Raw genomic sequence first — 22,413 nt, 5'->3', positions numbered from 1 at the left:
CCCCCCCCCCCTGGAAATTTAGAAAAAAAAACCAGATAGATCTGTGGATCCGCCACTGTTTTACATTTGCTAATATAATGTCATCAATCTCTTTTGTGATGTCATCAATTTCATTGTTGTCAACACTTAATTTGCTGTTCAAAGAACTGTTCAAAATACCTAAATAAAGCATTACTCTATCAAAATGTAAATATAAATAATGAATCTTTTTAGCAAATATTGTTATGGTCTTTGCGCTGACAAACCTATATAAAGCCCTTCCCCAGCTTTATTAAGTTTGTCATCAATAGCAATGTGTGTTATAGGATCATAATTAACCATGTAATTTGCAAAAAAACATTGCTTAAATGAAGGTAAAAGCAAATCTGATTACGCACGCAGTGTGATTTCAACCCGAAAATCTTCAGATTATTACAAGACAGTGTGATTAACAATAGTCTATTTTTCTTTTTGAGATTCGGAGCCATTTAAATGTAAACTGTTAAAACTAAATATAACAACACTGATGCTGACATCAACAGTGATGTTACAAGGTGTCAAGATTATTCTCTTGATTTTCAACAATCATCTCGATCAAATTTCTGCCAATTTCAGTTGTTAATCCAGATATTTCTAGATAAGAATCTCAACTAACATTACTGTGTTGTCAAACTTTTATATCTTACCGTGAAATCATCGGTCATATTCTTTTCAAAATTGTTCTTTGAGTCGTCTAACATGAGTTTCTTGGTAACACCCTTTTCACCGTGAATCTTGACGAAGACATTCGCATCTGTCCCTGCATACCTGACGTTGCCCGTCTTCACCGTGATCTGGTATGTAGTGCAGGCCCCTGTTTAACAGTAAACATAAGCTACGGTAACATCTTAATCAAATAATTAAATTAAAAATTATATTAAAAAAATTGTGACTTCAAAATTCTGTTTCTCCAACTATCTCCTTATACATTCATGTAATTTCTTGCTTAAAAATATACATAAAGGATACCAAAAGGCTTGTAATTTGGAAGATATAAAAACTTGTCTCATTCTCTTTATGTTTGGGACTGATTTAAGGAATAAACACTGTTTTTTTATTCATTTAAACATTCTAGATGCATTATTTAGTTTTCAAATTAGAAAAAAATGTATTTTAAAATCAACTTCAAAAATTGAGAAGTGGAAACTTTGCTGTTTTCTCAGAAGAAAAAAAAGAACCAAATTACACTATATTATTAAAATTTTCATTTCAAAATGTATGTATATATGTATGTAATTTTTGAATGAAAAAAAAAATTAGTGTAGAATAACTGTTATTTATAAGAAAAGACACTTTTTTAATTTGAAATATGGCAGGGTGTATCATGCAGAAAATGTTCATCAAATCATAATTGGATCATATCATTATTTGGAAAAATACTTCTATATCCTAAACCAAAACACCACGAAAAAAAAAAGACATAAAAAGTTATACAGTAACTTGAGAGATGTTGTCTTTAAAAATTAATCAATGAAGAATTAATTGTGCACTCAGTTCAAATCTAATTATAATCGATGGAAATGTAAAATTCATCATCAGTAATACTTTTAATAATAAAACTACACTAAATGAATATAGTGTAATCAAGTTTTCTTTCAAATTTTGAATGTATATAGGTATAATTTGAAATTAAGTAATTCCACAGAAAGATGGATAAACTTGATATCTCATAAGATTTTCCAACAGCTTCTTTATTGAGTTTAATTTTACAAAAACAAACAAAAATGATCCTAATGACATGCAGAAAATTGAAATGAAATAAGAGAAAGTACAGGTAAAATCTAACGATAAATCAAAATTAGGAATTAACATTAACGACATGCACTAATACCATCTAACAGTTCAGAATCAACAATATTTGTTCCATACAAATGAAGAAATCACTGATACATATACCATAATCTACAACATCAGAATCAGACACCAGAATTTGCATGCACTTTAATTTGTATGCAGATTTTTACATACAGCCGATATGTACATTCTCTATTTGATATGAATGACATAATCTTTGTCAGTCCAGGCATGATGAGCTGTACTAAACTGTGATGTATATCTGTATTCCCAAGATCCTAAAAAAAACTCATGTGTATTGACTATTTATTCCCCAATCCCTCAATCCAATCCTCCTTATTCTATTTACGAAATTCGGTAAAATACATCTTATAGTGATCAGAAAATAATAGACAAGATTTGGAATTTTTGTTTTAAAAATGAAACATTTGCTTGTAACTGTAAATAAGAATTTCATTAATTAGTAAATCACGTTTTAAAAATTCTGATCTACTAAAACGATCAATCCAAAATGAAACAAAAATAAAAGTAAAAATCTATCTATAACTAGTCACAGGTACTTGGTACAACAAAGGAACACAATACATTATGACATCTTTATTCCGTCTTTGCGTATTGCAGAGTTATCTTCTCTTGGGAGCAGGTATTGATTGTTACGTCACTTGTTTGTGTGAGAGTAACGTCATCAATTTTTGAGAAAACGACGTAATTTTCTCGCACAAACCAATGACATAACAATCAATACCTGCCCCCAAGAGAAGATAACTCTGCAATACGCAAAGACGGAATAGCTAGTGCCTATACAATCTACAAAACAAGGATTTGTCGAAATTACTTTTCTGTTGAACTGGAGCAATAGTGCCTGAAATAGAAACATTTTACACTACAAATATTTGTCACAACATGTGTTACTTTACCAAGACTTCAAAACATCAGTTCTATACTCTTCAGCTAATTATTTGTGATCAACATCAACAGACTTAAGTCCAAGGTGACTGGCATTGCATTCCATGACAAACAATTTGAATGTTGAATCCCGTTCACGACACAGGGGCTTGTTAATTGTTTTAAATGTTTTTCTTCACAATATATACAACTCAATACACAATATATGTAGAGTGGAACTATAACTTTCATCTGACCCTATAATAGTCCTTGACCTTTGAAACAGCTTGTTTTATTGATATATGCTGTGATAATTCTTATTGGAAAACCAAGAGATCTGTCCCTTGAAACACTGTTTGGACAGTAGAGCTACCAGAGTAGTGGTTTGTGATACTCCAGCACTATTCTATGTTTAATGGTATAAAGTATTAAGATTCCAAAAAGAACATTACAAGCCCCTGTGTTCCATCCTCCAAATCCAAAGGTTCCGTTCTCAGTGTATACGTATGTTCTCTGTTCCCCTGGAATTTGTCATTACAAAAATGAAAGCTTGCAGTTATAGTTAAATTGGTTTCGGGTATAACACCCTGACCAATGGCTAGGCTGCATACCAATCCTTTGAAGATTATATACACAGAGGAGCTATGCCCAACTTCAAAACCTGTTGATTTTACCGCTACGCTGCCGGAAAATTCCTTTAGACATCGGAACAGTCTACTTGAATTTTCCCCAGAGTGATGCATAATAAAAGAACCTTCAATTTTATCGTGACATATTCCAAGAGTACACTGAAGATTTCTGATCCATCAATCATGACATTGTAAACATCTTAATACTGTAATAAATACAATTATACAAGATGAGCATTTATAACAGATCTAGTCTAGGAACACTTTACTAACACGAGGGATCCATAACCAAGGTGTTAAAATGTGTTGATCGGCACAATGGGTGTAAGGGATGTAGTTGCAGACATATTTTAGCAAAAATACTCGTGACAATTTTTTAATTATCGCACACTTCCATTTTGCAAATCTTTTTCCAGAAGCTGTTCTTTTTTTCTAATACTTAAATATATATATATATCTATCCACTAAAATAAACAATATTTAATACCAGATCATCATTGAAGGAATATCAAAAAGTTAAGTTTTAAGTTTGTTGGGCAAAATTGATTTCTCGGAGCAGTATTGTATGAAATTTTCTCATAACATTCATATTTTTCATACAACAGATATAGTTACAACAATATTTTAAATAACTTTTCCTGGCTTAATCCTCCTAGACATCTATTTTTTTTGGTTTCCAGAACGAAATATTTTAACATTAATTTCTCATTCTTTGAATGAGTAGAGCAAGTTTATGGTACAATTTTTTTTCTAGAAAGCAATCAGATCTTCAATCAGGTTTTACATTGTATAAATTCATTAAAAATAATTCAGTAACTGTTTCTATACTTTTAAACTTCACCATTAAAAGAGACACAGTCTGTGATATCTTAGATAAATATAATAATCCACCAACAAAACCTCGTGATATATATAAACAGGACACTGCAATAGCTATAGTACAGACAGAGTTCAATCAATTTGGTTAAAGTTAAATATCTATAGATAAAGCCTAAGTTTAACATGTTATATACAGAAGCATGGAGATGTATTAATGCATAAATAAATTGTGAATAAACAGAAAAAAAATCCAATACTAACTTATTTATACTATACTGAAGATGAATCCCTTTAAATTAATATTAATATTAAAATTTATTTTCATCCCTAAAACAATGCGTCTATTTAAAACAAAGTCGAAATACTATTAAAAAGAAAAAGAATCTTAAAAGTTCAAGAAATATCATTAAATATTTTTTACAAGATACAAGGACAAAAATTTAAATGGGACAAAAATTCCTTTTACACTGCCATGTGACAGTCCATTTACATTGAACACTTACCAGAAGAGAGTTCTTTTGGAAGGAATTTCTGCGCCTTGATGTCGCGGTACAGTTTTCCGTCTCCAACATCTTTACCGATCCACCCATTGTATATAAAGTAGTACTTCTGAGTTCTATTGATGTTGGAGAAAATCTCGATCTTCAAGAGAAAAACAGTGGCAAATCAGTATACAATCTACAGTATAGGATTAATAAAGAAAAAAACGACATCACATGTAATATTTTTGTGGTAATTTAGCTAAATGCTTTTAGCAGAATAAAATATAATTTTCTAATTTTGCTTATACAGAGTAGATGTTGTGTAACAACATTTCAGAAAACCTATGTTTCAACAAAAATCGTAACATGATGACAAAAAGGTAACAATTTTCGATACACTGGAAATAAATTGGTTAGTATATATAAAGCTGTAATTTTTCATGGCGTAGAATGGGTAATTTGTTTTTCTAATTTTGTGACAAAATCTTTTCAAAGCACAACATTCAACACCTATTGAAAATGCTTTCTGTGCAATGAATAACAAGCATGAAGCAAAACTTAGTGGGTGGCATTCCATGAAATATAAACCCGGCGAATATATTCTAGTTTCTTATCAATGAGATTTACGTCTGCAAATCAATGCAGTAGTTAAAGAAATGATAAAACTCATAAAAAATTGTTCACTTTTTACTTTTTGATTAAAAAACGATGGTAACAGTTACCATGCAAAAACCAATATCCAAATCATTTGATAATCATGCTTTTTGGATGTGATTTAATTGTCAGGCACAAAGTGATTGAGTGACTACCTTTAACATGTAACGTGAATTCATAATCCATTGATCACATGCTAAGTACATACCTTCAAATCTAGAATTGATGGCTGTTCAATGACATTTTAATATCATAAATCACTGTGTTTTTATACAAGGTAAGCTTTCTCTTTTAATGTTTACCTAAAATCATGTTTTGGTGATGGTATATAGGTACAGATATATAAATAAATGTTACAACAATTTAGCATATCAACACCTGTATTAATCAAATGTACAAAAAAAGCTGTTCAAAAGCAGCAAATCTTGCCTATTCCAAAATGATGTTCAAAATTAATTTAAGTTTTAAGTCCAAAACAGGCAAATAATATCAAATCATTGAATTTGGTGTTTTTTTGCTTGCTCACAATACATCAATATTTGCAATCCTGGGGAACTTAAATACCAAATATCAGTACACTTATACAAGTACTTAAGGACACTAATATACAAATATATTAACAAATTTATCTATATTCATTATCAAAAATTATGTATTAGGAGAGCTTCTTTATATCTTACAAAACCTCAATACCCTCAAAATTAAGGGAAAACTAGAAAATGTCTGTAAGACATAAATGCCCCTGCTCATGGATGGGACGGGACGGACAGAACAGGACGGGACGGTATGGGACGTGACTGGACGGATATGGGCAACACTATATGCCCCCCCCCCCCCATTTTATGGCGGGGGCATAAAAAACAATTCTTTAGAAAAAATTGAATTCAACATATATTATTCACAAACTATAGACTCATACATCTTATAGATATATCTTTTTGGAAACTTAATGTCAAGGTTCCCGTAACTTTGATTTTAAAACAAACAAATCCAGATAAGATTTTAAGTCGTACATAAAGGATCCTAAATGAGTTTTCATTTCATATGAGATTTTATGAAACGAGTCTCGCCAAGGCTCGCAAAAATAAAAACTTTGAGACGAGTTTCATAAAAGCTCATATGAAATGAAAACAAATTTAAGTTACTTTTTATCACATAACTCAGAAAACTTACATTTTGACAGGTTTTAAAGCCAAAATGTAGAGGGCTTAATCAAACGGAGACAGCCATTTTGTTGCGCCATCGATTTCTGACTGGCACAGCCAATAAAAAAAAGGCTCCAGGGTATATTACACTAGTGACATATATATGTAAAAATATTACACGGGTGAATTCACTGGATAACAGGCCGATTATGTGATAAATGTATATGGTATATAAGTACTTACGTTGCTGAGATGCCAACTAGATGCAAAACCTTTGTCATCATGTTCAATCCTAGAACAAAACATAAGGAGATAGATAAGTAATTCATAGATAAAAAAAACAGCATGACTGACTTTAAAAGATATAGGCTGTTCCGAGTGCTAATTTTAGTCTATTACTAAGAAGTTGTACATGTATATCTATAAATGTATAAACTTTGGTCCCCAATTGGCCACTATTTCATTTTACAAATAAATATTTATTAAATGGATACTGTTACATTATTTTGATGTCTTTTCAAAATTTTACTGCAAACAAGTTTGTCAGTTGAAAATGCGAGTACCTCAAATGTGGTTTTTTTTATATTACCATTATTTTCTTAACAAACACTATAAAACAAAATTCTTTGTTACAAGTTTCGACTTTTTTGAACAACAGATATATCTTAACTCACAATTACACAAGTTCACAATGAATTATTGGTATATGAAAATGGAAAATTATATTAAAAAAAACCCAACATATTTTCTATTGTTTTTCATACCTAAGCCTCTTCAGATCTCCCAAAGATGGCATGGCTACCACAAATGTGTCAGTCTTTCCTTTCTCAAATGCCTTCTTGCCTGACGATTTGTCCACCAGGAGTATTTTCTTACTCTCGCCCTCCGTTCCGTACAGTGTGACAAAGATGTTAGCATCAGTCCCCGCCATCATTTTCTTACCAGTGCTCACCGTTATAACATACTCTAAATGAGAAGATTTTTAAAAAAAATATTATTTTTTTACAGAATTTTCTCAAATCCCAACTTCTATCATTTTTTTGCACCAGAGTACATTTCATATATCTAGTTTTTATGTAAGTTTTCGTTTAACATGTTGTTTTTTGGAACATTGTTTTCCATTGTATTTTTATGTTGTCTAATTCTGATGCAGTGAGGTTACCTCCCCTTCATATCGTTTTATTTGAATCGTCATTGAAATACACTGATCCGAGCCCAAAGATGTAAATTAATGCTGAAAAAATTGTTTTGGATAGTTTTGTTGGAAGCTGGTTAAAGTTTCAGTTTCAAACTGACTGATGATCAATAACTAATTGATTACAAGTGGCCTCTCTGTCATATAGTTTACAAATATTTCAGCAATGGTTATAGAAGTTCTTTTTATAATAATACAATGTTACTGTAAGTTACTTTTTACCAAAACTTTAAACATGGAAACAACATTTACCGGTACACAGATTTAAACAAATGTGAATAGAAACAATTCAATATTTACAACTATCCCAGGGGTGCAGAGAGCATAAGTGCATGGACGTAACCCTGGAGTATCAAGGACGATGACAACAAGGTTTAAGATATTGTTGTACACATGTTCCTTCATATGGGTGCCAGTGACATAAGGCTATAGCTAGTCCATTTCCAAGCGCTGCCTCTGCTAGGAGTCATACCCGAGACTATATATTACCATAGTCCAGTACTATTACTCTAAACACATGATTGGTCATCGGCCAAACGAAAGTCCATGGTTGAGGACTGTGAGAAAATACATTACCTTCCTGAGCAATCTGTTTCTCCTTCGCCATCAGATCTCGTTTGGTGCAGTAGTCCGGGATGTGTAGAGACAGCCAGTTCTTACAATAGAATGTCCACTCATGTCTGGTCTTCATATCCGTGACGTTGATTTTCTCTAAATACCACGAATGGTTTTTTGCCAAACCATCATGCTGTCAACATAATCAAAATATCAATCACAATAAAAGTACTGGTAAATATCCATTTTTACAAATAGTTATTTTCTTAAAGATTTGAATTTGCTAAAGGACCATAATTAAAGATACAGAATGTTTCTTTAGAGGTGAACCAAAAATGTTTTCACAAACCAACTTTTTTTGTGTAAGTGTGAGAGCAAATAAATCTGATCATTTTGAAATAGCTGAACCAAACCTAACAATTAGACAATAAGTTACACAACAGCTATATGTCTATATGGTTCCAAGTTCAAAATGTAAAAATGCTCCATCCTCTGCAATAAAGTAAGAATGTTAATTACACAGACTAAAATTGGAAGCATTTTGAAAGCTTACCTCAATTGTGAGCATACGTAAAACTCCCAACCTTGGCCCCTTTAGGAAAAATGTTTCTTTTGTGTTTCTCATGAAGCAGAAACTGGATGACCCTCGAACTTTAGTCAACTTGGTCTTGTCCAGAACCTCCTTGTCCCCAACAATCGTAATGAATACCTGAAATGATTGTTCAAACAGCACATGTTCAGTCAGGTGAAATTTCTGATGAAAAATCTCAAAAATAGCTCAGTCTTAGAATTAATACTTTTATGGTATCCAGATAAAAAAAAAATGACTTATTTTGCTCTTAGCATATTCAGTAGCCTTACATTAGCGGTTGTTCCGGCTAAATCCACGTCGCCTGTGTACACATCAACTTTGTATAGATTTTCATGAATAGGTATCCTTTCTTCTTCTTCGTATTTCTTCTTCACTCTCGGACGGGGAGCGATATATTCTATTTTAGGAAGGGCTGTCACTGGGCGTTTCTTCCTCTGATAGGTATCAAAACGGAAAGACAAATATTAGGATTTACCATGAAAACGAGAATGTATAAGTTCCTTTTCGTTCAAATAATGATATAAATGATTTGTTTTTAAAAATTACAATTACAATGTAACAGTAATACTAAAAATAATAGCTAGACAGAAGTTTCATGAAAATGACTAAATGAAATTCGCTAAATGAAGTTTTTTCATAGAGATAACGAAAAATCTCAAATTCAGGATTTTTTCTTTAAATTTAGGAACTCCCTTAAATAAAGGAATGTTTGTAAAACTGGAGCCAGACATTGAGAAGTTTAATCTTTGAATATGCATCTCTTTTGTTGATAAAAGGTACTGACCTGCAGCAACATGTGCCGTTCGTGTTCTTCCATTGTAGAGCAAAAATAACAAAATTTGTTGACATATTTTCCTGAAATAAAAGAAGAAATAAAATCTTATTAGGACTGATACTGAAACATGACAAACAACTAACAGTATCTGTATTGTTCATGCTAACTCCTAAATGTGAAAATCAATTTAAAATTGTCATGCAGTCATTATCATTGTGGCTTTATTTAGAGTTGAAAGTAATATTCAATGGTAGAATAAATTAAAGTGCATGTACAATGTAAAAAAAAGCGTAATGACGTCCTTAGTTTTACCAATAGATTTGACTGGAATAAATTTATTTTAATGATAAAAAGGTAAAAAAGAAAATCTATATTTTTGACAGTCCTTATTTAAGAATTGACAAATTCTGATATTGAACACAATTTAAAACCAGTTAATATCAAAATATCAAGGTTAACAAAATTTTACATGCATGTATTTGATGTTTACAGAAGAAAGACATAAATATATATGTTATAAAAAAGATCATTATTGCATATTATATCTGAGCCTTCAAAAACCATCAAGACGTTTCATCTTGTCCCAAGCATCCTAGATACTTCCAGGGGTTATGCTCATTTATACTCTATGAATCCCTGGAATATGTATAATGGTAAAATTGAAGGCACAAATTAAGCTGATGATAGCCATTTGATTGGTCTCAGGTAAAAAAAACACCTGACCAATTAATTGCTTGGGTTATTCCTGCCCTTTGAAGATTACAAAGGAGCAAAACCTGATTTCAGAGTTGATCAATTTTACTGTCACGCTATTGCGCAATATTTTTGACGTACATTAATGGATCAAACTAGTCTATTTGTATTGTTCATAAAGTGGCACGTGAACAGAACCTTGGATTTTGACATGACATATTCCAGGGGTGCTGAGAGCGTAAGTGAGCGTAACCCCTTGAGCATCTTGTTAACAATATATAGTACTTAACACTTTATATCTGATTATGACATTGTACTATAGCAATCATGATCAGCAGAGACTATTTTCCAATGTTTTTAAAAAAAGAATGAACAATTTGGAATTATCGTTTGGAATATGTCTGACAGCTTGATAATGTTGCAGCAACTACATTTCTTTTTATTAAATTTTGATAAGCACCCTCTTCAGCTAATTTTTAAGAGCCCTTGTCACTCATTACAGAGAATATGACATAAATCATATAAGATTTGTAATGCATTAACCTTCGTTGTGTGACACCACAGATTCTGTTTCCATATCATCAGAATTGATTAATCCTGGCTTCCTGAGATTGTCCAGCACCGCGGAACTAGTGAACATCACATTGGTGTCGTGCCATGAAGAACGGACTGGCTCTTTGGCAGCTGTAGAAGACAAAACATTGTATTCCACAAAAATAACGGATTGTCTACATTGTACAGGGTCTGGCGACAGTATAAATATCCAATGTTGCCAAAACATGTAAAAACATAAAATCACTTAAATTGTCGGACTCTAATCTTACATTATTTGTTGTAAAAATGTTTTAAGTTTCAGTCTAGATTCAGAGATCAATACAGGAAAAGAAAGTTAGAACTTTTTTTTGTATACAGAGGGAAATATGCACTGTAGGCGAATGAACCACTGGCGTGAAGGGTGCACATGATCGCAGGCCAGAGCCAAGGGAGAGATTACGATATGAGTGGGGGCATTGATGACATCTTTGATTTTTGTTTCCCAGTGTTCATTTTATAGACGCTTTGAATCAAACAACCGATTGGCAATAGAATAAATATAATATTGTATACTGTAAACAGGGTCAGCCGTAAACAGTGTTGTACAATATCAGCCATGACATCACGAACTCAGCAGACATCAATCTGTCAAAAGGTTTAAATCGGTTGTCAGGGCGCAGAGGAAACTCTGGCTAATGCACTAGAATCTTATTCTGCTTGTCCCGCATTGGCATTAATTTTTTGTATCTATAATGTTACTGATACGCACATAAACATGTATATAGTGTAGAAGAGTGTCTGGGACCAAGTAAAGGAGGGTGGCTACAATAACAATAAATCATGTTCATGTATCAATACCTTTTTTCATCGGTATAGCCTCGTCTGTTTGCATTACGAATTTCATTCTTGGTCCTTTTGTATTCATGGATTCCTTCAATATCTCTTTATTGATGTTTGTATTGTGACACAAGGCCTGGAGATCGTCCCCGAACATCTTTGTATCAAATGTGCCCGCCCAGGTATCAACATACCGCTGGTTTGGCTGGTCGAAATCTACTGATGTAGGCCGATGTCGGCGTCTATGAACGGCTTCATGGCGGTCCATTATCTAATCTGTAATCCCAAATACTCAACGAATGGTTCAGAGGTTTTTATCTTTGTTAATGTTATAAGTTTCGTCACGAAATACGCTGATTTTCACTCGCATGTCATGGACTGTGGTGATGTTGCCACCATCTTGTTTGTTGTTACCACAGGAACTTCTGCCAGAAGTGAGTCGTGGAAACCGGGGGCACCTGTTGTCGTAAAAATTTACATAAGTCTGGGTTCCTCACCTGCCATTGCTTCATTTATTCTTTGTTTACATAAAGGTCCGGCAGTTCCCATTTTTCAACATATATTAAAAATAAGACACAATAACAGGTTAAATGTGTAAAGATACGATTTATGTTTTACTCATATCACGTACTTAGATAACTAATCTAATTCCGTGCTCATATGATTAGCCCGAGTTTCCTCTTGCCCTGACACCAGGCTTAGACATTTTGACAGAAAGATATCTGGTGTGGGTCAAAATGTCTAAGTCTGGTGTCAGGGCCAGAGGAAACTGGGCTAGCATATGATAAAATATCAAAAAGAAAAAGAAACAAGGTAAAAAAAAACCCATTAAAATGAATAGTACAACAGTTAAGATAAATAATTAATGATAATTCGAGGCTCTTATATACCGCTTTATCACATTACCTAGTTCGTAGGTCGTCTGAATTATTATCCGTGGTTATAGACCTATGCCTTTGTAATCAGCCAATATCTTTTATCAACTCCGTGGGGAGCATAGAACCGGTGGTGCCATTTCGGCTTTCACAGCCATAGCATTCTACAATTCTAGCACTACCCAACCACGTACTCATTTACAGCTGAGTAGACTGGACCAAGCAGAGTAAAGTATCTTGCTCAACGATACAACACCTTGCCGTGACGAGAGTCGAACTCGCAACCCTTCGGTCACGAGCCCGGAGTCCTACCACTATCGACTACCTTGCCTCCTTAATAATAATTAACAGTGATACCACGGAATTAGATTTTTGTTATATCAGTCCGTGGTGATACAAAATATTACCCCTATTAGTCTATCTTTTAAGCATTCTATAGGTATTTTCTTTTTGTATTATTGTTATTACTAATTTTTGACAGAACTTCAGGCTTCTGTGGTAAAAGGCACGTTTCATCTCATCTTTCATATTTTTTTATTCCTAAAAAGCATTAATTAATCAGCGTTCGTAAATTTTCCTGTATACGATAAGAATAGAAGATAAGTTATAATATCCGTAACTTTATTATGGCTATGAATATAATTCTATAATACAGCACAGCAGAGACATATACAGCCATATATACGTCTCTGAGCACAGCGATATGTTTATTTATTTTTGCTATATATGAGTCAATTACCTTTGACCCGGGTATCCATGCAATGTCTATAGAATCTCTAGAAGCCCCCACGCCCCCACGCCCCACGCCCCCACGTCCCACGCCCCCAAAATAAAATAAAAAAAATAATAAAAAAATAAAAAGCAAACAAACACATTTTGATGGGCAATATCATATGTTTCCAAAAAACAGTTATAGGCGGAACTGTAGATATCTTTGGGGAAGGAACATTCGGAGTCATAATATATATAAAAGAAATCTTCTTATTTTTACTTGTATTAGAACTACAGCTTCCACAGGCCGGGGCATACCAAAGTTCTTGAAAATAATGGTAGTTATTCCCTGCTCAAAACTGGTTCACTCGTCATGACCGGATGGAATGCCTTCGGCAAAAGTCGGCATCAGAACCGCGCTATCACAAGAAGGCAAGTACTTTAACATACCCTGTCTCCGGCACACATACACACAAGCACGCATACACAGCACAAATGGAGGCACGCCCCTAAATGATCGTAGCTGTTAATAGGACGTTTAACAAAATAAAACCAAATCTAAAAGCGAATGATGCATGTTTGTTTTTAAGACATTAATTGGACGTACATTGTATATCCTAACCCGTGTACTTGGTTAACATTGATCGCAATATATTGCGAATTGAAAAAAAAACATGCTTCCTCCTGATGCGGAAATACTTAAGATTCATTTGCCTGCATGTGTATACTAACGTACCATCCTACGATGTTATTGACGCCCGTGACGTGTACAGATACTTAGATACAGACGAAAGAGCAATATTTAATTGACAAATTACTCGGTAATCTCCGGCCGTGGGCTAATGATATAATTCCGAAACGTAATTTTATCCTTCACTGCTGTTCGTGGCGCTACGCAGATTGTAGGAAAGGGGGTCAAAACAACAACGTACGCTCTACAAAATGGACAAACAGTATACATTACCATCACTATCTCCCTTTTTGAATAAATGATACGTTTGTCTGCCACGACCGTGAAATTCGTTACACATTTCTGACGTGTCTTTAAATATGACAATTATTAATAATGGAGAATAATGGTTTTCTATTTATAAATCAATGTTGATCATAAAGATTGTGGGACGTGGGAGTGAAAACTAAAGGCTAATATGTGGAAAAATATATTGTTTTCTTCCTCTTCGTGACGTTAAATTTTATCAGTCGTTGATGTTATAAGTGATGGAATTTTGGAAGTAAACTATCCTACGATTATGGAAAAAAAACTGAACCTGAGGGTAGCGCAGATCGAAAAAGTTTGGCCTGGAGAGTTGGGGAGGGAGTTCATGTCGATTGCCGATCAAAACTATGCACAACTTCCCTGAAAATTTACTTACCTACCTACCTACTTACTTACTTATTTAGCTACCTACCTACATGTACCTATCTACTTACTTACTTATTTACTTATTTATTTATTTAGATACCTACCTACCTATCTACTTACTTATACCTTCTTACCTACCTACCTACCTACCTACCTACCTATCTACTTATTTACTTACTTACTTACTTATTTAGCTACTTAACTACCTACCAATCTACTTACTTACTTACTTCTTTAGCTACCTACCTACCTATCTACTTACTTACTTACTTACTTACTTACTTACTTACTTACTTACTTACTTACCTACTTACCTATTTACCTACCTACCTATCTACTTACTTACCTACCTACCTATCTACTTACTTACTTTCTTACCTACTTACCTACCTACTTACCTACCTACCTACCTACCTACCTACCTACCTATCTACTTACTTATACCTTCTTACCTACCTACCTACCTACGTACTTACTTACCTACCTACCTATCTACTTCCTTACTTACCTACTTACCTACTTACCTACCTACCTATCTGACTACTTACAATGTACTTACCTACCTATCTACTTACTTACTTACTTACTTACTTACTTACTTACTTACTTACTTATTAATTACTTACCTACTTACCTACCTACCTATATACTTACTTACTTACTTACTTACTTACTTACTTACTTACTTACTTATCTACTTACTTATACCTTCTTACCTACCTACCTACCTACCTACCTACCTTCCTACTACCTACTAATTACCTACCTAACTCCCTACTTACTTACTTACTTACTTACTTACTTACTTACTTACTTACTTACTTACTTACTTACTTACCTACTTACCTACCTACCTATCTACTTACTTACACCTTCTTACCTACCTAACTACCTACCTACCTTCCTACTACCTACTACCTACCTACTTCCCTATCTACTTACTTACTTACTTATTTAGCTACCTACCTACCTACCTACTTATTTACTTCTTTAGCTACCTACCTACATGTACCTAACTACTTACTTACTTACTTACCTACTTACCTACCTATCTACTTACTTACTTACCTACTTACCTACCTACCTACATATCTACTTACTTATACCTTCTTACCTACCTACCTACCTACCTACCTACCTATCTACTTACTTACTTACCTATTTATCTACCTACCTATCTACCTACCTATCTACTTACTTACTTCCTTCCTTCCTTACTTACTTACTTACTTACTTACCTATCTACTTACTTGCTTACCTATTTACCTACCTACCTATCTACCTATCTACTTACTTACCTACTTACCTACCTACCTATCTACCTACTTACTTACCTACTTACCTACCTACCTACCTATCTACTTACTTACTTACTTACTTACTTACCTACTTACCTACTTACCTACGTACCTATCTACCTACTTACTTACTTACTTACCTACCTATCTTCTTTCTTACTTACTTACTTACTTACTTACTTACTTACCTACTTACCTACCTACCTAACTACCTACCTACTCTCTGGTTACTTACCAAATTATTTACTCACTTACCTTCTTACAACGAAGTTGCAATTTTCAATACTACATGTAGTTTATTTCAGTTGCCCTTTTTCCTCGTGCACAATCATTATAGCACTGTTTAAGGATAACATCATGAAATGTTTCTGTAATCAGTGTAATATATACGTCTCTGCTGTAATGGAACTCAAGAATAAGTTCAAATAAAAATATTCTTTTGCCTGACTTATTTCATGTTGACTTGTTGACAAAGTGTTTTTTTTTTTATTGTGACGAAACTTTAAATAATGTTGTAATTTAATTGTTCATCGAGTTTCTTAGTGGTTTTTGTTAAACCATGTACATTGTACATTGACGCATTGACGCATATACATACTGTATATGCGTAATACCACGGAATTAGTTATCTAAGTCCGTGGTAAAACGTATACGTACGTACATGAATTGTACGACTCCTTATCAGCCTCATTCTCCCGCACATGTGCACGACTCTTATCAGACTCCCTCCCCCACGCATGCGCAGGTGACACATACAGACCCCTCATTGTAAGATCTGTACATTGTGCATCATGACTAACCCCGAAGTTAAGTGGTGGTTAGCTGTATCTTTTTAATCATTTTCCACGCTTTTATCATTAAACTACTGATAAAGCATTCCAGGATAAAATTATTTCGAAATTATTTTGATCTAATTTGTCACATCAAATGTCACGAACGATCCAGAAAAAAACGTTTCATATTTGAACGTTTTAACAATAACAGCAAATAAGGAAATATGGTAAATGAATACTGTTTTCCCATCTGATAATTTATTATTATCTGTGATGACTAATTCGGTATATTTTATTGTCGTACATGAGAAAAACCCACAAAATTTGAGTAAATTATCTATACATATGTATACACATACATCATCTCCTACTAATTATATCAACCATATATTTCTATATCTACAAATTATATAAACCACGCATTTATTTATTTATGCATGTACCAAGTATAACAACCACGCATTTATACTTCATCTACTAGTATTTACCTACTAGGTATTTTAGCGATACATTATACACCCTCAAACTTATATTGAACGTATAAACCACCAATGAACAATTAAGGTTTGGCGTAAGGGTGTGATTTTACTAAAACCATTTTGAAAAATGCAAGGCCAGACCGGGGTTTGAGCACAAGACCCTCGAACTCTAGACAGACGCGCTATCAATTGAGATACCTGGTCGCCGGCATGATCAGTTCCGCTTCATGTCTCCTTTCTTTTACTATTTCTACGCCACCGATGACACAATTTTTACCACCCAGCTCCGAACTCTAGACGGACGCTCTACCAATTGAGCTACCTAATCGATCGAACCAGTCCGGTTCCATAAAAATTGTAACGGAGACCATTAAAAGTCCCCCAAACCGCCCCTTAAATTAAAATGAGGTATTGGAAAGAATTTGCATATAGTTTGAACAAAATCAGACATAGAGGGGGCCGTTAGCATCACCTTGGCGTACACTCATAAATGTGTCAATCAATTAGAGGCTTGGTTTGGTTTGGTTTGGTTTAATTTGTTTAACGTCCTACTAACAACTAAGGTCATTTAATGACGTGCCTCCATGTGTGTAGTGTATGCGTGCTTGCGTGTGTGTGTGTGTGTGTGTGCATGATAGAGGGTATATTGGCGAAAGCTCAACATAAAGGCCAAGAAAGGCCACTGCAGCCATGTTTGAAAAGTGATATGAACATGAAACCCGATACGCATATCTACAAATGCCAGCATTTTTTTTATTTAAAAATATTTCATATGTCATTCAACAAAAAGGATAAGGCAAAAGTTGTCTCAATTTGAAAACGCCCTCTCCAAGCAAATGCTCATGTGACGTTTCTTTAGTATTCGGCAAGTCATCTTAGAGGAAACGTCCTCGGACCACTTGTCAAAGGAAAATAAAACGAAAATGATAATGTACTTGTACATGCATAACATATATGTAAATTGCTCACGAGGTCATTCCGATACTCGTGGTATGGATTCCGTCAGAACACATGCGGCATGGATTCCGTCGGAGCGAGAAGTTAATTTGGCGCTGTATACGACTTGTATCGGAGCAGATCTAGAGATGTCTACACTAAAAGTAGTTTCTTGACATTCGGCGCTATATCACGATGACTACAGTTTCATTGCAAAGGCGTAGGACGTTGACATCATTACAAGAACATGCAGCATAATTTTCTGTTAAGTTTTAATGATTGATAAATAAGTTTTCTACTGCATATTTTATTGAATGTTGCAAAACCGCATACAGTTTTAAACAGTACAGATGCAGAGACCGCTATATGAATGCCTATAGTTAAACAGTGTTCAGAACAATTATTTTTCTACGCATATTGGTAATAAAAAATGAGATAAACTTTTTTTTTAATTACTTTAACTACACTGAAGCCGTGATGGTACATGTATAAGATTCGATACGTATTCCGCACACGGTTGATACGGATTCCAATAAAATAAAAACTAGGACGATACAGATTCCGTTAAATTAAGTGGTTTATGCATGCTATCAATATCGAACTACGTATACATTTCTAATGATGAAGACTATATTTTAACCCCCGCGTTGCTTGCTAAGGGGAACGAAGTCGTGTGGTACTTTGTAAATAATACTGCTAGAATTACTACAACAGCCGGAGTAGATTTTTCAATACCTGAGATCTTGCCGTGTAATGAAGCTCTAAGAGACGGCAGAAATGTGTGAACATGCGCTTACTTTTTGAGTTCTCCCAACATCCTCCTTGCGGTCTAGTGGAGCTATCATGAGCCGGATAACGTAGTGTAGCTGGGCTTGTCACAAGATAAAGAGCTGTACGAGGATTACAGTGTCTAAATAATGATACAGGCTTAAGTTCATGTAAATATCAACAAACTATGGTGAAATATTTAATAAACTCAAATATAGTGTTTAGTGTAAAGTAACAGCACTATTTGTCACAGTAGAACAAAAACAACTTTCTTTTCACTGTAAAAAACTTACATCTCTATGATAAGTCAATAGTTCTGGTAAAGGTATATGCTTTAGAATGTTAACAAATGACATATGTTTCAATTCTCCCAAAATACTGGTTTTTCATACAATATCAAACATAAAGATATGGACTTTCTCTTAAAGTTTGAAGAAAACGTTCATTGGGATGAACGTAACTGTTTACTATGTGATCATCTTGTCGTGGGTGATAATTGCTATTTTGATTTGAATGCTTTTTTTCCGTAATGAAAAAAAAACTACCATATTCCTAGATATTAGCATCATATCACTTACACTTTCAAATACCGTGAACTATTTTATTTAACTAATATGAAATTGTTGAAAAATCTTTGTAACTTTCTTAAATGTGTTATGAAAACATTTAAGTTAACAAAATTGAATCCAGTACTGTCTAATATGAAGTATGTATGTTTTTCATTAATTGTTTGTAGCGATCTGATGGTATTTTGAATAAAGTTTTGATTTGTTCTATACGATATTGACGACAGAAAATAACATGTTCTAATTGTACCAGGGACCGTTACATAAGTCCCCTAACCTGACTCTGTAGTCACGGAGACTGTATAATAAAAAAATTATAGTTGCAAATGATGCATTTAAACTAATTTACAACGCTTTGATACTCTTACATACAAACTTAGATCAAAATCAGAAAAAGATATGGGCCGTTGGCATCACCTTGGCGTACACCTTGATATGTGTCAATCAATCATGACCCTGTTTGTTGACGGTCGGAATGAAATGCATACGCATATCTATACATGCCCACCAATGCACGTGCGAAGTTTCATAATCATCCATCCCGGAGTTTCATATGTATTGGGAACGTTATTAGTAGGTTTCTAGAAACGAAATCCGAATTAGGTATTTCCGCTGGAAATTCAAGAGGGGGTTTTCCTCGTTTTATCATTATGCATATACATGTGGATACAATGTAAGCATATCAAAAAAAAAAAATTGAATATATAATTTTCCGTTTAGTTCAAACATCTTTTCTTGCATAATATGTCGAGTGGTTAACACTCCGGCCTTCCAAGCAGGCGGCTGGGGTTCGATCCCAAAGTCGCCGTACGCATGGAATATTCAGAGAAAGTTTTTTTCTCCTGCCCATACAATTAACAAAGTTATTGAATCATAGGCCATCATCTTTTTTACTTCAATATAAACATTATATTTAAGTCCAACATGTTACAATAATTACAGTTCGTAGGTCTCAAAGCGTTTCACAAAATGTTATTCGTGGTTATAGGGCCTTTACAACCAGCCAATATCTTTCGCAACTCCCTGGGAGCGTACAGCCGGAGCTGCCATTTCGGCACTAACAGTTAGCATTCAACAATTCTAGCGCTACCCAACCACTTACTCATAAACAGCTGAGTAGACTGGAACAAGCGGAATAAAGTATCTTGCTCAAAGATACAACACAGTGCCGTGCCGTAACTCGAACCCGCAACCCTTCGGTCACGAGCCCGGCGTCTTACCACTAGACTATCGTGCCTCCAAAAATGATTCTTTTTATCCAGAATAGAAGCGCACAGGGTAGTCTGAATGTGGGAGGAAACCCGAGTACCTGGAGAAAACCCACCGCAGTTGGGCAGGTGACCAACTACCTTTTCACTGGCTGTCTTAGTGAAAGGCGACTGTGGGGCGCTACCCATGTTTGACGATCCGACCATTGTTGGTCCTGATCTGCACTCGAACGCAAGATCATTAAGAAGATGAGACGAGGAACCCTAATTTTCAAAATTGTTTCTCAAACTAGACTCCTATGGGACTCATACGATATAGTTCAAATAGCAATTGTTCAAAAGCCCCCTTCTTCGCTTCACCCTGTATCGGGTTATCTACCACTTCCGGTTGTTAAGTGGGATTTACGTCGTTTGAAGTAGTGGTCAACGTTTGTGGTAAAGTTATTTCCGCTGGGAATTTTACGTGGGACTCTTTCGTTGATTTAACATTTTTAATGAAGATATGGACATACTGTACATGCAAACATATCTGATAAAAGTTTGAATCATTGATCAAACATATTTCATTGTATAGTTATATAAACAGAACGCCTACGTACAGGGTGTCACAAGGTTCTTGCCTCAGGAGACATTGGAAAAACCGATGTTTGTCTGCTGACCTCATAACGACATTTGATACCGTGTTCTCTCTCTGCTACCATTTGTTTACGACTTCGTCTCCCATGGCACCCGACATCATATGCTCTCAGCTGTTTCGGGAACGTTACACACGTGCTCCGAACAAAACAAAGAAGTACGTAACTGTTTATTTGACGCCATATACTCTTGCTCTAAAAGAGTCATGGCAATATATTGTATTTGAATGAAACTAAATCCATATACAATCGATATTGAGAGCGTGAGAAGCAAACAGAAAATTGGAGATCCGCAGGTCTTGGCCCATTATATAGCGGTGTCAGACAGATAAGGCATACGTAAAGACGTTAATTGAACAGGAAGTATGTAAATTACACTTTTCAAGGTTAAAAGGATTTCGCAACTCAATGCTTTTATTGTGTACAAGGTATCAAACTAACAAACATCCGTTCCCTATACAACATTTAAATACTATAGGCTATCAAAAAGGTACACAATCGGAATGTTTCGATCGTGACACTGGCTGTCATGTTTAAAATATTTTTTTAAGGTGCGACTGTCGCTATCTGATCTACCGTGTATTGTTATCTAACTGAATACACCATAAAGGCCGTTTCTTAATCTTGAAATCGCTACCCTTAGTGAAAATCTATTATTATCTCTGCTGCAATCCTTTTAAAAAAGTGCCACCTGTATTGTCTACGTATGGCGGTAGTCCTTTTCTTAAAGGGATTGCATCAAGAATACAGTATTTTCCCTAATGTCATATTCTTTCTTTCATTCTCAATAGCTTCTTTATGTACGTACTCAGGCTAACTGTTACGATATACAAACAAAAATGTATACGATTAACAACAAAGCTTGTTACGAACAATAAGAAGGACTATGTATAAGTACGCTGTTACTTGTTTCTCAATCATCACAACCAGTTTTCTTTGTAATTGTACATGTTTAAGCGACCGGTTTAAACTGTAAAGGTATCCAGAGACGCGCATATTGTCACTTTAATGTCTGTTTCTAGCGAGGGTTTCGCTTTTTACCTAGCGTTTATAGCCCTATGTTTGTGGAAGCTTGAAGAGGAAAAGTAAATACATTTTTGACACAACATTAATGGCGGAAATGTCAGGCGTGCGATGCATGCAATGGTTTTGTATACATTTCGGACATTTTATTTGCCCTTTGTAATGTGCAAA

At 34.4% G+C, this 22,413-nt stretch overlaps 1 protein-coding gene across 2 annotated transcripts in view; it reads right to left on the bottom strand.

The window, feature by feature from the left end:
- Positions 1-22,413, bottom strand: part of LOC110442679 (lipoxygenase homology domain-containing protein 1-like) — a 28,892-nt gene that overhangs the window by 3,264 nt on the left and 3,215 nt on the right. Inside the window, exons 1-11 of one of the 2 annotated variants that reach the window (XM_021486395.1) lie at positions 18,840-18,898; positions 11,629-12,065; positions 10,780-10,920; positions 9,553-9,623; positions 9,038-9,202; positions 8,730-8,885; positions 8,198-8,369; positions 7,191-7,392; positions 6,670-6,718; positions 4,649-4,787; positions 666-832 (exon numbers count right to left, since the gene is read on the bottom strand). In XM_021486395.1, the coding sequence (XP_021342070.1) occupies positions 666-832; positions 4,649-4,787; positions 6,670-6,718; positions 7,191-7,392; positions 8,198-8,369; positions 8,730-8,885; positions 9,038-9,202; positions 9,553-9,623; positions 10,780-10,920; positions 11,629-11,875 (1,509 nt within the window). In that variant the 5' untranslated portion in view covers positions 11,876-12,065; positions 18,840-18,898. Of the gene's footprint in view, positions 1-665; positions 833-4,648; positions 4,788-6,669; positions 6,719-7,190; positions 7,393-8,197; positions 8,370-8,729; positions 8,886-9,037; positions 9,203-9,552; positions 9,624-10,779; positions 10,921-11,628; positions 12,066-18,839; positions 18,899-22,413 lie in introns of those variants that run through there. The other variant, XM_021486394.1, reaches the window with a different exon arrangement.

Source organism: Mizuhopecten yessoensis, unplaced genomic scaffold (assembly GCF_002113885.1).
Source record: "Mizuhopecten yessoensis strain PY_sf001 unplaced genomic scaffold, ASM211388v2 scaffold716289, whole genome shotgun sequence".
NCBI classification, from domain to species: domain Eukaryota; kingdom Metazoa; phylum Mollusca; class Bivalvia; order Pectinida; family Pectinidae; genus Mizuhopecten; species Mizuhopecten yessoensis.
The sequence above is the reverse complement of the archived record's forward strand: the minus strand, read 5'-3'. Positions and strand labels throughout refer to the sequence as shown.